The sequence below is a fragment of the Ptiloglossa arizonensis genome, chromosome 5 (assembly GCF_051014685.1).
Source record: "Ptiloglossa arizonensis isolate GNS036 chromosome 5, iyPtiAriz1_principal, whole genome shotgun sequence".
NCBI lineage: Eukaryota > Metazoa > Arthropoda > Insecta > Hymenoptera > Colletidae > Ptiloglossa > Ptiloglossa arizonensis.
The window spans coordinates 11,923,790-11,936,926 of NC_135052.1; the positions used below are offsets into that span (position 1 = coordinate 11,923,790).

General features: G+C 30.1%; 2 protein-coding genes across 6 annotated transcripts; one reads left to right on the forward strand and one right to left on the reverse strand.

The window, feature by feature from the left end:
• The first annotated feature begins 186 nt into the window (after positions 1-186).
• Positions 187-6,477, forward strand: LOC143147032 (protein phosphatase 1 regulatory subunit 14B). 4 transcript variants are annotated; one of them, XM_076311850.1, is made up of 5 exons: positions 187-263; positions 1,390-1,607; positions 1,796-1,885; positions 2,019-2,060; positions 2,331-6,168. In XM_076311850.1, the coding sequence occupies exons 2-5, from the start codon at positions 1,401-1,403 to the stop codon at positions 2,370-2,372; spliced, it is 381 nt and encodes a 126-aa protein (XP_076167965.1). In that variant the 5' UTR covers positions 187-263; positions 1,390-1,400; the 3' UTR covers positions 2,373-6,168. The 4 variants fall into 4 exon arrangements, with proteins under 4 accessions (XP_076167965.1, XP_076167964.1, XP_076167966.1 ...); XM_076311849.1 differs by lacking the exon at positions 187-263 and adding an exon at positions 333-727 and having other exon boundaries at positions 2,331-6,477; XM_076311851.1 differs by lacking the exon at positions 187-263 and adding an exon at positions 347-720 and having other exon boundaries at positions 2,331-6,476.
• Bap60 (Brahma-associated protein 60) lies at positions 6,259-9,656 on the reverse strand. 2 transcript variants are annotated; one of them, XM_076311848.1, is made up of 7 exons: positions 9,542-9,656; positions 8,832-8,963; positions 8,562-8,737; positions 7,823-8,153; positions 7,554-7,751; positions 7,202-7,460; positions 6,259-7,128 (listed from the first exon to the last, which is right to left on the reverse strand). In XM_076311848.1, exons 2-7 carry the CDS (start codon positions 8,943-8,945, stop codon positions 6,722-6,724), a joined length of 1,485 nt encoding a protein of 494 aa, XP_076167963.1. In that variant the 5' UTR covers positions 8,946-8,963; positions 9,542-9,656; the 3' UTR covers positions 6,259-6,721. The 2 variants fall into 2 exon arrangements, with proteins under 2 accessions (XP_076167963.1, XP_076167962.1); XM_076311847.1 differs by having other exon boundaries at positions 7,823-8,168.
• Positions 9,657-13,137: the final 3,481 nt, after the last annotated feature.

Below are 13,137 nucleotides of genomic sequence, written 5' to 3' on the forward strand. Positions count from 1 at the left end.
TATTGCTACTTATCGATTTATATCGATTACATGTCTATTTCTTAAATAACAAGCAATTTCCCAACTATTCATATCCCTAGTTTAGTGGTACTACTATTTGTCACAAACTAGGAAAATTACATTCATCTCGTGGTAGTCATGTCTAGTGAAAAAACGCTATCATTCTCAGCTACCTTTAAGAAAGTTTATCATTCGTATGGATCTTGGCGTTACGATACTGTTACAGTTCGAATAGCATAAAGTCTGAATTAGAAGCAGTAAGAGTAAGTAACATTAAACGATCGTATAAGTGCGCGCTCATTATATTGTTTTCAATTTGATTTATGAGCTAGGAACAAAATAATAGACTTCGTCTTTGTTTATACTCACGACAATGACGAGTCCTAATCTTTTATTAAAACTAAATCTTTTAATAGTTCCTAATCTTTTATTAAAACTCGAAACGTAAATTGATTTGTTTGCATCGTGTTATTTACAAGATTACCAACTTGTCTTTTTATTCAATCTCAATCTGTTATATTCTGCTTTATTGATGCATTCACGAGAGTTTTATTTCAAGGTTTCCAAACTGTTTGTATAGCCACGGCGTCGCGTCCCACCAAGTTACATTTGTATTCAATAGAGTTAGTATTAATAAGACGAAATTGAGGGCCTATTGTTTATTGTAGCATGCCAAAAGTGGTTCACACGTGCGTTCATTTTTCGCATCGTTGTAAGAAAGTACGTAGTGAGTTTAAGCGCAACAATTATTCACTTCGATTAGTCTGATTCGATTGGTCGGTGATCGATCATGGAACCGTTTTTTCTTTGAGTCAATTAATTGATTCTTTTCTATCGCATATAACTGTGCTGACTACGAGAAGAATACATTCCGTAAATCTTGATTTAAATTTACTTATTTTTGTCTTAGTTCTTTTACATGACAATATTACAATTTCTTATTAATTGATTTCATATAATGGATTCTACAAATTTAATTGTACAGAAAAGGGAAGGAAAATAAAATATTTTCTGTGTTTTTTAGTAGAGTTTTTGTTGGATTAAATAAACTAATAGCTATACTCAGAGTATATTTTCAATTTATATAGTTATTTTTTTGTAACACAAATATTTTATTTTATGGGCAAAGATGTGTAGATATACATATAGTTTCTGGACAATGCTATGTGTTTCTCTTATGTTTTACTTCTCTCTTTGTCCTATTCCTAAATACTTTAATTACTTAATTAATTGTTTAGTTAATAACATTCCTTATTTTATAAGTTTATATAAAATTTTTAAAGTTAAATAAATTTTTAAAGAATATTGCATTTAAATTTTTAGATTTAAAGAAAATTTATCATATACTGTTTTCTAGATTTTTTATTATCAATTCTTATAAATCATTAGGTAGTTTTATAATGGAAGGAGGTGGTGTACTTACTGCAGAACGTAGTCCAGCACGTGCAAATTTGCATGTAGCGTTTACCGAAAAAGGAGAAGTTAAGGAACGTAGAGAGAAATTCTTGACAGCTAAATATGGGTCTCATCAAATGTCTCTCATTCGCAAAAGACTTGCAGTGGAAATGTGGTTATTTGATGAATTAGAAAAATTATATGAATCAGTTGTGAGTAAAAAATTTAATTTTTTCAAGATAGAAATCATTTTACTCAATTCAGTAAATTGAATGTAATTTGTGTGTTTATCATTATGAAGCAGTATCATATATAAACTATGATATTTTAATGAACTGTTAATTTTATTACCATTGGAAAAGATGCACATTTGTTGTATTTTATTATTTTTCATTTACAGAATGACAGTGGTAAAAATCGAGAAGTTGAAATTGATATAGATGAACTTCTTGATATGGATAGTGACGATCATAGACGAAGATTTTTGCAAGTATGTATATGAGTATCTTATAATTTTTAGAATTACTAGAAACAAGTACTAATTTAAAAAAGAATTTGATTAAAGATAACATAAATTGGTTTGATTGTTTATAATTTTGTTACATGATCATTTAATTTTATAGGAGTTACTGGTTGATACAAAAAAGCCACCACATGATATAAATGTAAGTAAGAGTATATGCATTTTGTTACATTTATAATATTTTTTAGATAAATGGTTACATATTATTTATTGGTTTAGTGTTACAATAGTGTTTTTATATCTAAAATTTAATATTGTGTAATAATTTATTAATTTAGAATATTTTATTTAAAAACAAAGTATTCTCAATAAATTAAAGCAGTTTGAATATTGTTTATCTTCTGTAATTTTTCAGAAGTGACTTGCATCTAGAAACTAGTAATTGTTACTAACACAAGTGTTTTTGTTTCAGAAATTCATTAATGATTTACTTGAAAAAGCTAAAACTCTTTGAAGAACTTCCATGTTCTTCTTAAAACTTATGTGTTTGCAAGAACTTTTGAAACATTAAAAAATTTGCTCAGATTTGGAACGAGTCAAAGACATATTCAAGCCTTAACGAGTTGCACACACACAACTCAAATGCCAATTTATCATTACTTGGATAGAACTTAATGGGGAAAACATCAAATGACTCTGCACATTTTTATTCTAGCATGTATTATTTCATATTGAAATCGTAAGCATTAGTGTCTGACTTATCTCAGTACAATGGCTAACTTTGTTAGTTATTTGTGTGCGCATCGCATATAAGTAATCAACCTTACAGTACACAAACTGCCTTGCTGTACGATCCATCCAATCTGATGTATAGTAGAAAAGTTTGTTTTTCTACACTCTAGTTTTGTATACCTTCTATACTCCATCATTCGTAGTTATATTTATTTTATTAAGGATTAACTAACGATACTTCCAAACGTAACTATACCAAATGATTTCTATACATATCTTACGTTTATTAAATTATCCCAACTGAGAATACAATTGGGTTATAACAGTTAATATGTCTATGTTTAGTAGTGTAATGAATTAATAGAATTTTATTTATTTTAGAAAATATTTTAAGGGAGTAATATACAAAATTTAGCATTGAATGCTTGTATGAATTAAAGAAGAAATCTGTTTGGTAATATAACAAAAGCGTGTCTGTTTCAGATGATTTTATCACTGACAGCAATAATTAAAACGCGGAAATGACACCTATCGTTGCTCCAGTACCGAATCAGTATTGAAAATGATAACAATGTAGACAAATTTACGCTGCTATCATTTTTTTTAATAACAATGAACATTTGATAGTTTTTAAAAGTCTTTAAATTTCAGAATTCTTGTTAAATTGTTAAAGAAAAGTTGAAACGAAAACATTCCTAAATTTAGAAAGATATCCAAAAATCTTTAGAAATTTAGATTTTATGGTGTATTGAAATTTTTAAATTATTTTGTTACTTATATAATTATGTTATTAATTCCAAGATTTAAAATTTATATTTATATATATGTTATACTCTTTTAAATTATAAAATGTATAATTTTTAGAAAATCATTAATTGATTAATTTCCATTTTTAACTCCAAATGTAATTTTGTAGGTCCTCTGTTTTGACACCCAGGTTTGAGTAAAATCTAAAAACAATAGTATATTATTATTCATGTAATATATTGTGTACACTTGCGTTTGAATCGTGAAAATTCATTGTCGCAACAAAATGCAATTATAGGTGACATTTATGCGGTTTATTGATTGTCATTTAACATACGAGCTACTATGTGAAATGTATCCATAGCCATGTAAAAGAGGAAGGAAGTAAACTTAACATAAATTTCCGAGAACATAGATCTCTTGCACCAATGTATCTCGCATTATTACTTAACATTGTACCAAAAGACTGCACAAATGTATTTACCTTCCTCTTACAACTAGATGCGTACAGAAATTACATGACAAACAAGAGAATACGATGGATATATCATTAAAGATTGAATACATAGTATCGGATGTTGAACCAAGCAAGAAGTTAACAAACACAACATGCAAAAGGAACTTCTGTGTTTACGTTGGATAGAATATAAAGCAATACCCAAAATGTGATCACTCCACAAAATGTCTTCACAGAAAAAATGAAAGTAATTGGTCGAAACTCTGTGTTACTTCGTATTGTGAAGAAATAGACGATCTCTGTAGTGTTATTAATCCCCAAATAACACATTGACTGCCACATCATTCATGTATGGCTAATCAGCTCTTTGCTATGCAAGTGGGTCAGTAAAATTTGGATGAGAGTCATATTTTATTACAGAGCTGTTACCACATTGTAAACAATGGAAAATTGTAAAGAAGATTTTATTATTTATGTATTATGTGATCTAAAAAGAAACTAAAAGAGATTAAAAGAAAAGATTTATTTAAAATTTAATATCCAAATCAATGTTAGAACTAAATTTAGCCATGATACATGACTTTTAATGAATTATAACAAATTGTGGATTACGTAGTTTCCACTTTACTAAAAAAAATGTTGACTCTGTCGGATGTTCCATGGATATTGATTTGGCAATCAACGTGTTAAAGAAATGGAAGAAAAATGGAAACAGTTTTATCCAAGCAAGGACTAGTGAAATGTATGAATCATGATTATTTACGAGATATTAGGGTGTACAGAGATTCACTTGCCACTCATCGATCATGTTGTTTTGTTTGGCAAAGTGTGATCTTTGTGGACTTGTCATGAGCATAGGAAAATGTGTCTAGACTACCTTTCTACTCTTAAACTTCCATACAATTTAAGTAAATAACGTATAATTGAAAGCGTTGAACTCGTCTCATCACCCATACGTATATTTAAAACTTTATACAATGAAATATATGTGAATGTGTAATTAGATTAAGAATAAACATATACAATAAACCTTGATCTCATGCGTGCAATCAGTGGCATATTCGTTCCATTGGAATAAGTGGATAATACATTACATGTTACTGTTGAACGAATACGCCAAAATTTAATCAGAGTTTATTGTATTAGAAAGAATACAATCAATTTGTGCACTTGTGATTTAGTGTTGTAAAGGGTATGCGATCTTCGATAGAATTATGTTCACCGAATCGAAATTATGAAGTTTTTAAATTTTATCACGAGAATAAGTGTCGCTATCAAAATCTTTATTCTTTTGTTCTGGATTCTGCGATACATATTAAGTTGGTGTATATGAAATGTTATTTTTTCCTTTAATTAAATGTTAAAGTCCAAGAAAGTACTGTCGATGAAAATCAAAGGAATAGGCGACTTATTATTCTTTCTTACTATTTTGTTGATCATTTTACCGTTTGTCAAATAAACATGATTTCTTGTTACAACTTGTAAATTAATCAAATCACTTGACATTTTGATTACTCAGTTATAACAAACAACTTTAAGTAGCAAACTGAGAATTTTTTTTGGATATTAATGCACTTTAACATTGTGCATAATAATTTACAAATTAAAATGTAGCTTTACTTATGTATCATTCTGAAAAATTCATATATAAAAAGAAAATGACATTTCATAAGCATCATCTGATTAAAAGGGCGTGATCGGTGCTTTAAGTGTAACATTCGTCGGCATGTGAAAAATGTTCCATAATATCATTATGGTTTAGTGTTTTTAAAGAGGTAAAGGCATAGAAAACTAATGTAATTCGAATGTTTTCCAAGATTATTTTCTCGGTGAATCATTTGCAAGAAATGAGAAATACATAATGTCTTGTAAAGAAGGAAAAGGTGAGAATGCATCCTAATGGCACTGGAATTTCCTGTCCTGTGTGAATGCTTGGAATGTTAATATGTAATACAAAATCAAATTAATCCATAATACTCTTAAGCAAGAGAGAAAAGCACTTTTACACTGATTATAAAATGGAATTCCCATATTCATAATGCAATTTAAAACGAAAAAAAAAGAGCAAAAATAATAGGCAGTTTAAGATTCTTGTTTCCTGAGTTTTAAATTGATGATATTGCCGAAATAATGTTTTCCATCAATATGTACTGATTATGTAAGAGATTGTATTTACTTGCACAAACAAAATAAGAATTGGATAACGGAAAAATTGATTGTTTTTTTTTTACTTTGCTGAGAGTCACGTTTTACAATGACAATTTTACTGTTCTAGATTATTATTTGGCTACAAATAAATGTCGATTTAATTAATGTATAATTTCGTTAATTTTGGCTATTTAAACTTTTATCAAATTATACATTTATCAATGTACAATTAAAAATAAAAATTACATTGTAAATTGTTTTGCACCTTTATAAATTCAGTTTCTCTTCCTTTAAAAATGTAAGTAGATACTTAATATCGTTTTTCATTACTGTCTTTATTATAATTTATTCACTAGTATGAGGTCTAGCTTGAGATGATTTCAGCGAGTTATATCAAAGGTTTATTCATTATATTGTACAGAATTTCACCGCAGTAGTAGTGCGTATAGCGAGTCGTAATACATATTTTCATAGAAAAGTTTATGAAAGAAAATTAGTTTGAATAAAAATACATGATATACGTTGATGTAAATAAAGTTACTTCAAAGAAATTATTCGGAATAATTCTGTATTCTTGAGACTATACAGTTTCTTTTTTTTTTTTTTCATATATATATTCTTGACGTTCGTAAAAATATGTCATCCTAGTGTCATCTACACTTAATAACCTTACAGAACAGAGTCAAGTGCAAGACACATTGTAATTGGAACAGGAAAAAGATTTATATAAATACTTTACATAGTTATGCTTTAAAATCGTTACTGTACTTTGACAATGCTTATGAATTCCTAATACCAAGCGCCTGTTCCAATTCTGCACGCTTCTGTTGAACCTTTGTATAGAAGTATCGGCAGACAGCTTCTTGTGCCCAGGGTTGATAATAAAATTCTGCTCTGCGTTCTTCTTCTGGATTTCCAACAACATCTATCATAGTTTTCAAGTCCCTAGTCTGTGATATAATCCACTTGTTAATAAACTGTTGAGGATCTTTGGCGAAACTTAAGAAGAATTCTCGATTTGTCTTCAACTGATTGATCGTTTCAACTGTTTCATGAATCTTGTTGTCAAGACTTTGAATTTCTTGTTGACTTGCAGTAGAAAGCAAGAAATTGTTCATCTGTGTTTTCAATGTATCATCCACTTCAACATCTATGTCGTAGCATGCAGTTTGCTTTGTCTCTGTACCTAATACAAAGTATAGAAAAAATCACGTAAGTCACTGCTTCTTTGAAAATTGTTACTTATCATTCATAAGTACCTTCCACACTGATGACGTGATTAATTACAATTGGATCTGGTGGATGAAGCAGCGGATTTAGACGCTGTGGTATTTCCGCAAATTTCATCCTTGAACAAGCAAATATTTGTTCCAAGTATTTATCACAGTTTATGAACTCCCTTTCATGACTGTCTTGAAGCTTGTGCGTTTTTATATACTGCCAGAGTGCAGAAATGATGACGGGTCTTGTTTGTGTATGTACACCTAACAGTCGTGCTAATCTGGGATCTAGTTTAAACTGTAAACAAACAATTGATCAATTGTAGTTTTATTGATATTGTTTGTATAAACCAGTAGGCATTTAAGAACATAAAAAATAAGAAGACAGTACTTGTAGAGGTTGATAATCAAGGAGCAAAAGAATAGTGCATCGAACATTTTTATCTCCAGGTCTCTTTACTTGAAAACCATCAGTTTCTTGTGTTGTCAATGTACGGTGCCATTCAACCAAGTGATTATCAGGTCCATACAAATCTTTATCCAATTCTATAACTAAACTTTTGAAAAACGAGGAAAACTTTCTTTTTACCTAAAAAATTTAACATAAATTCAGATATCATTTTATCTTTCACACATTTACTTTCACATAATAATTTTTACCTTATTAGGATCATTTTTGGTATCCTCTAAAAGCCGTCCTTCAACTCTAAGTTCCCAAGATGCAACCGAACCCTCTTCTCCTTCACCAGCCTCTTTTGCTGGATAAAAGGTATTAGAAATAAATATTCGCAACTTTCTTTTTTGTTTCATAGGACGTTTTAGTGCCTCTTGTATGTCCAGTCGTTTCCGCATAATAGTTGCATCTAACTTTCTTTCGAATGCAAGTAAATCCATATAAGCCTGAGATTCAGGCACTAAATCACGCACTTTTTGCGGTAATATTTTGTCTGCCAGTTTTTTCTTCTTCTTGGATGTGGAATGTGAAAAATCACTGTTCCAAAAATACCTAAATGAGTTTGTGTAAAAATCACAGATTCAAAAATCAATAAACCAATTTCGAAGCTTATGAAATGCAGTGAAGTTCCTGGCAAATTGGTAAATGGTTTTTAACATTGTCATTTTGTTAACATTACAAATAGCACAATAATTAAAACTGATGTATGTATTTCAGGTATTTCAAAAGACTTCTCAATGTTTATTTCATATTTTAAATCTTTTTGGCTTATATAAAAAAAATATATTGTTTTTTCAAGTACAAAATTACAAATATTAGTTTTCTTTTTCAAAGAAAAATAACAAATTAATGTATTTGTCAAATCAACATGGTGATTCAATGAGTATAGTGATAAAAATACAAATGTGAAATTAAAAGAAACACATGCAGTGCTGGTGCACTTACGGTTTTTGTTGCGACATAGGCATACGTTGATCCGCACTCCTCTTTCCAACTGGTGGCGTAGGCATTGGACCTTGACGCATGTTAGAATAAGGCTGATTTGCTCTTATTATACTAGCTGGACCAGGTCCTGCATTAGCCATTTGTGGAGGCGGAGTAAATCCAGATCTTTGTTGCATCTGTACAAAAAATTACCTTATAAATGAATCATCAAACATAATTATAATTGTTTAATTTGCTAATTATATTTGTCACAGTAGACAGTGTACTTACAGGGAAATTTGGGCCTGAATATTGTCGTAAATTTGGAGGTACAGATGATGCTGCATACCTTTGTTGCGGCGGGCCATTATTCCCTGTATTTGGTACAGGAAACCTTTGCGCCATATCTCTTTGGTGACTGCCCTAATGATTAAAATCAAGAAAATTTTTATTTAAAGAAATAATCATGTCTTAATCACATTTGTATAAGGCAAAACTGCTTCGAATCAAATCGTTTGTTCTGTGTTGTACAATAAAATTATACAAAACCACTATTAAATTATATAATATGTTATCGACCAAGTAAATTTATTTACATTTTACCATCGTACATACAATTGTTTATCTTAATACAGAAGCAAACAAGTTGTAATTTTTGCGTAAAACTAACTGCTAAGGAAAAACAAAAACATAACCTTCGAGAACTTGTATAATTACAACCTTGAACAGATTAGAATCAATTGTACTACTTTATAAGTATTTTAACATAACGAATAATGAGATTTACGGAGGCGATAAACAGAGAAACACAAAAAATACAGATATTAAAACACTTTGACTTAAAATTTTCGTTGGTAGTCCGTCAAATTCATATACTTTGCATCACAACACATCTTAATTCTATGTGTCGGGGCTGTAATATTTTATGTTCCGATACAACAAAAAGTGTAAAGAAAACGAGGAAAAAGAGAAACGAGTCCAGTTAATGAAAAACAACCTACGCCTTCAAAGCTTCTATTCACTTTTTGGCAAGGTTAGTCAGCTCTTGCGAAGCGGCAGACCATAGACGAATTCTCCTGCGTGAGGCGGTCGACGAAGTGGTATTGCCATCTAGCGGCAAAATGGAAATATTTTTTGTGATGTTACGGTACTTTGCGGGTAGATGACGATACCATTTTGTATTCCTGTGCAACGATGTGATATATAAATTTAACACAGTTCTAATGCAACACGTGCAAAATTAACACAGTCCAGAAATCCGGAATTCAGTGGCTATTGAATATGTTTTAACTTTTTTATATAAAACAATTTCGTTTACATTCACCGCCTTGTTAGTAATGCTCAGCTGAATATTTAAATTTCTCTTTAATTTCTAAATAGTATTTTGGTCAAGTCATAAAGTGTCAGTATATGAAAAATAAAAACATGAAACATTGACTAAATAATAATTCAGATACAACTGAATGATGTGAGAAAGGAGAGAAACTTAATGATTTTAATTCTTATTATATACAACCAATAATTAGACAATTTTCGTAATCTGACAATACCATGATGGTCAGATCACGCAAAAGTTTCAAAAGCGGCGAAGAATTCTGACAAAAGATCCGAAATTCGTTTGAAATTTTTGCCACAGTCCAATTTGGAAAATTTCGGGAATTTCAAAATAATATCCGAACTTTTGCTAGAATTTTTCGTATATTTTGGGACTTTGTTATCAAGAGAACATGATAGTCGAGGGGGTATTCCTTCTTCGAGGATTGTTGAAAATAACATCATTCAATTTTTGGTGATTCATAGCAATTATCTATAAAATAGACAATTATTAGTTTCCATGCTTTAAAATTTTGCGAAACATGTTCTTACTTCGAATCTCGGTCAAAATCAATTTCCATAAGTTACGTAATCATTTGTAGTGCATAAATAAGATGCACATTGTTCGATTAATATTAGGAATAGGCACAAATGTTAGTAACAATTGCGGAAATGAACAAACATTCATAGAAACTTTTCGCCTTCGCAGATTTCGCAATATCTAGATGTCTATTTATCATAATTATTAACAACTGTCGTAGGACCATAGTGTAAACAGTTATTAACAATGTCCTAGTATAAATAATGGCTTGAGAGCCATCAATTTCTTCAAATATTCGTTAGCTCGAACAAAGGTAATCGAAGTAACCGTGCAATAAAATAAATGAATATTTCTCTACATATCGAAATTACATACATTGCCATCTGTTGGAGAAAGAGTGAAACTACACTTAAGGTGTGAAAACACCTGGCGGAGAAACGCTCAAGTTTGTCGAAGAATTGTTCTAATTTCCACCAATACATGGCGCGACGAGCATAATTTATCGACATTACAGATAAGTAATTCCATTCGTATGATATTCCCTACCGTGCGATAGAATAAATAAATATTTCTGTACAAGCTTTTGTATGTATCATCTTTCGAATAAATGTAAAATTAAACGAAATCAGCATAATGTAATGTCTCTGCATTCTAGCCTTCCTTTAAACATTTAAAAAAATCTTTGATACCTTGAAATCAAGGCTACACATATCGATTATCGACTCACAAGTGTTTATCACGATGACTTTTCTATATAGAAAAGCGATTAATTGAATTTCAGCACTTTTGAGTAAAAAATACAACTTCTACGCGTATTGTGTAAATTATGAGATTTAAATAAATGTTAAATTATTGCTCTAAATAGACAATTATTACTTTCCATGTTTTAAAACTTTACAAAACAAGTTTTTACTTTGAATCTCGATCAAATTCAATTTCTATAAGTATAATCATTTATAATGCATAAATAAGATACAAATTGTTCGATTAATATTGAGAACATGCATAAATATTAGTAACAATCGCGAAAATTAACAAATATGTTCTCCAAGGGACGGCAACCCATATAATTACCACGTTACAAATGTTTGGAATTGCGCGTTCCGAATATATTTGCATGCATACAAACAATAATTCGATATGTAGAGAAATATTTATTTATTTTATTGCACGGTAGGGAATACTATACAAATGGAATTACTTATCTCTAATGTCGGTAAATTATGCTCGTTGCGCTCTCTATTGGTGGAAATAAGAACAATTCCTCAACAAACTTGAGCGTTTCTCCGCTAGGTGTTTTCACACCTTAAGTGTAATTTGCCTATTCTCCAGTAGATGGCAACTCACTTCATCGCCGTGTGACATATGTGTGTCACTGAGCGTTCGGAATGTATATGCGTATATACAAACTGTATTTTCGATATGTAGAGAAATATTTATTTATTTTATCGCACGGTTATTTCGATTGTCTTTGTTTGATCTAACAAATATTTCCAGAAAGTCATGGCTTTCAAGCCATTATTTATATTAGAACATTGTTAATAATTGTTTAATCTACGGTCCCGCGACGATTGTTAAGAAGTGTGATAAATAAACATCAAGTAATTGCGAAATCTGGGAAGGCGAACGGTTTCGGTGAATTGTTGTACATTTCCACGTTTGTTAATAACATTTACGCATGTTCCCAATATTAATCGGAGAATGTGTATCCTATTTCTACATTACAAATGATTAAGTTGCTTATAGAAATTGATTTTGATCGAAAATGAAAGCAAAATATTAGCATTGATATGTTTCTCGATTTGCGATCAAAATTAATTTCTATGGGCAAATCAATCATTTAAAATGGATAAATAGTATACATTTTGTAACATTAATATTCGCTACTTTTACAGTGTAAATCATTAATTAGTTTACGAATGTTAATTTTGGAAAAAAATCGAAAAATATATGAATGCCAAACTTTTACTTTAATTTTTCGATAAAATTTAATTTTTATAGGCAAACCAATCATTTACAATACATAAATAAAATACATACTGTAACATAAATGTTCGAAACGTGCACGATTTCTTGATGTTTATTTATCATAATTATTAACAATCGTCGTACTACCGTAGATTAAACGGTCATAAGTTACACATATCGATTATCGACTCACAGGTGTTCATCACGATGATTTTTCTATCTAGAGCAGCGATTAATTGAATTGTGACGCTTTTAAGTAAAAAATACAACTTCTACGCGTATTGTGTAAATTATAAGAATTAAACAAATGTTAAATTAATGTATCTAATAAACAATTGTTACTTTCTATGCTTTGAAACATTAAGAAACACGTTTATACCTCGAATCTCGGTCAAAATTAATTGCTGTAGGCGAATCAATCATATTTCATGTATAAATGGGATGCACATTGTTCGATCAATATTGGGAACATGTATAAATGTTAGTAACAATCGCGGAAATGAACAAACATTCACCGAAACCGTTCGTCTTCGCAGATTTCGCAATATCTCGATGTTTATTTATCATATTTATTAACAACCGTCGTAGGACCTTACATTAGACAATTATTAACAATGTCCTTGTATAAATAATGGCTGAAAATATCATTTCGTTGAAATATTCTTTGTTCGCGAAGGAATTTTTCGCTGAGATCCAACTGACATTTTCAAGGCTACAGGTATCGATTATCGATTCACAAATCTTCATCGCGATGATTTTTCTATCTAAAAACGC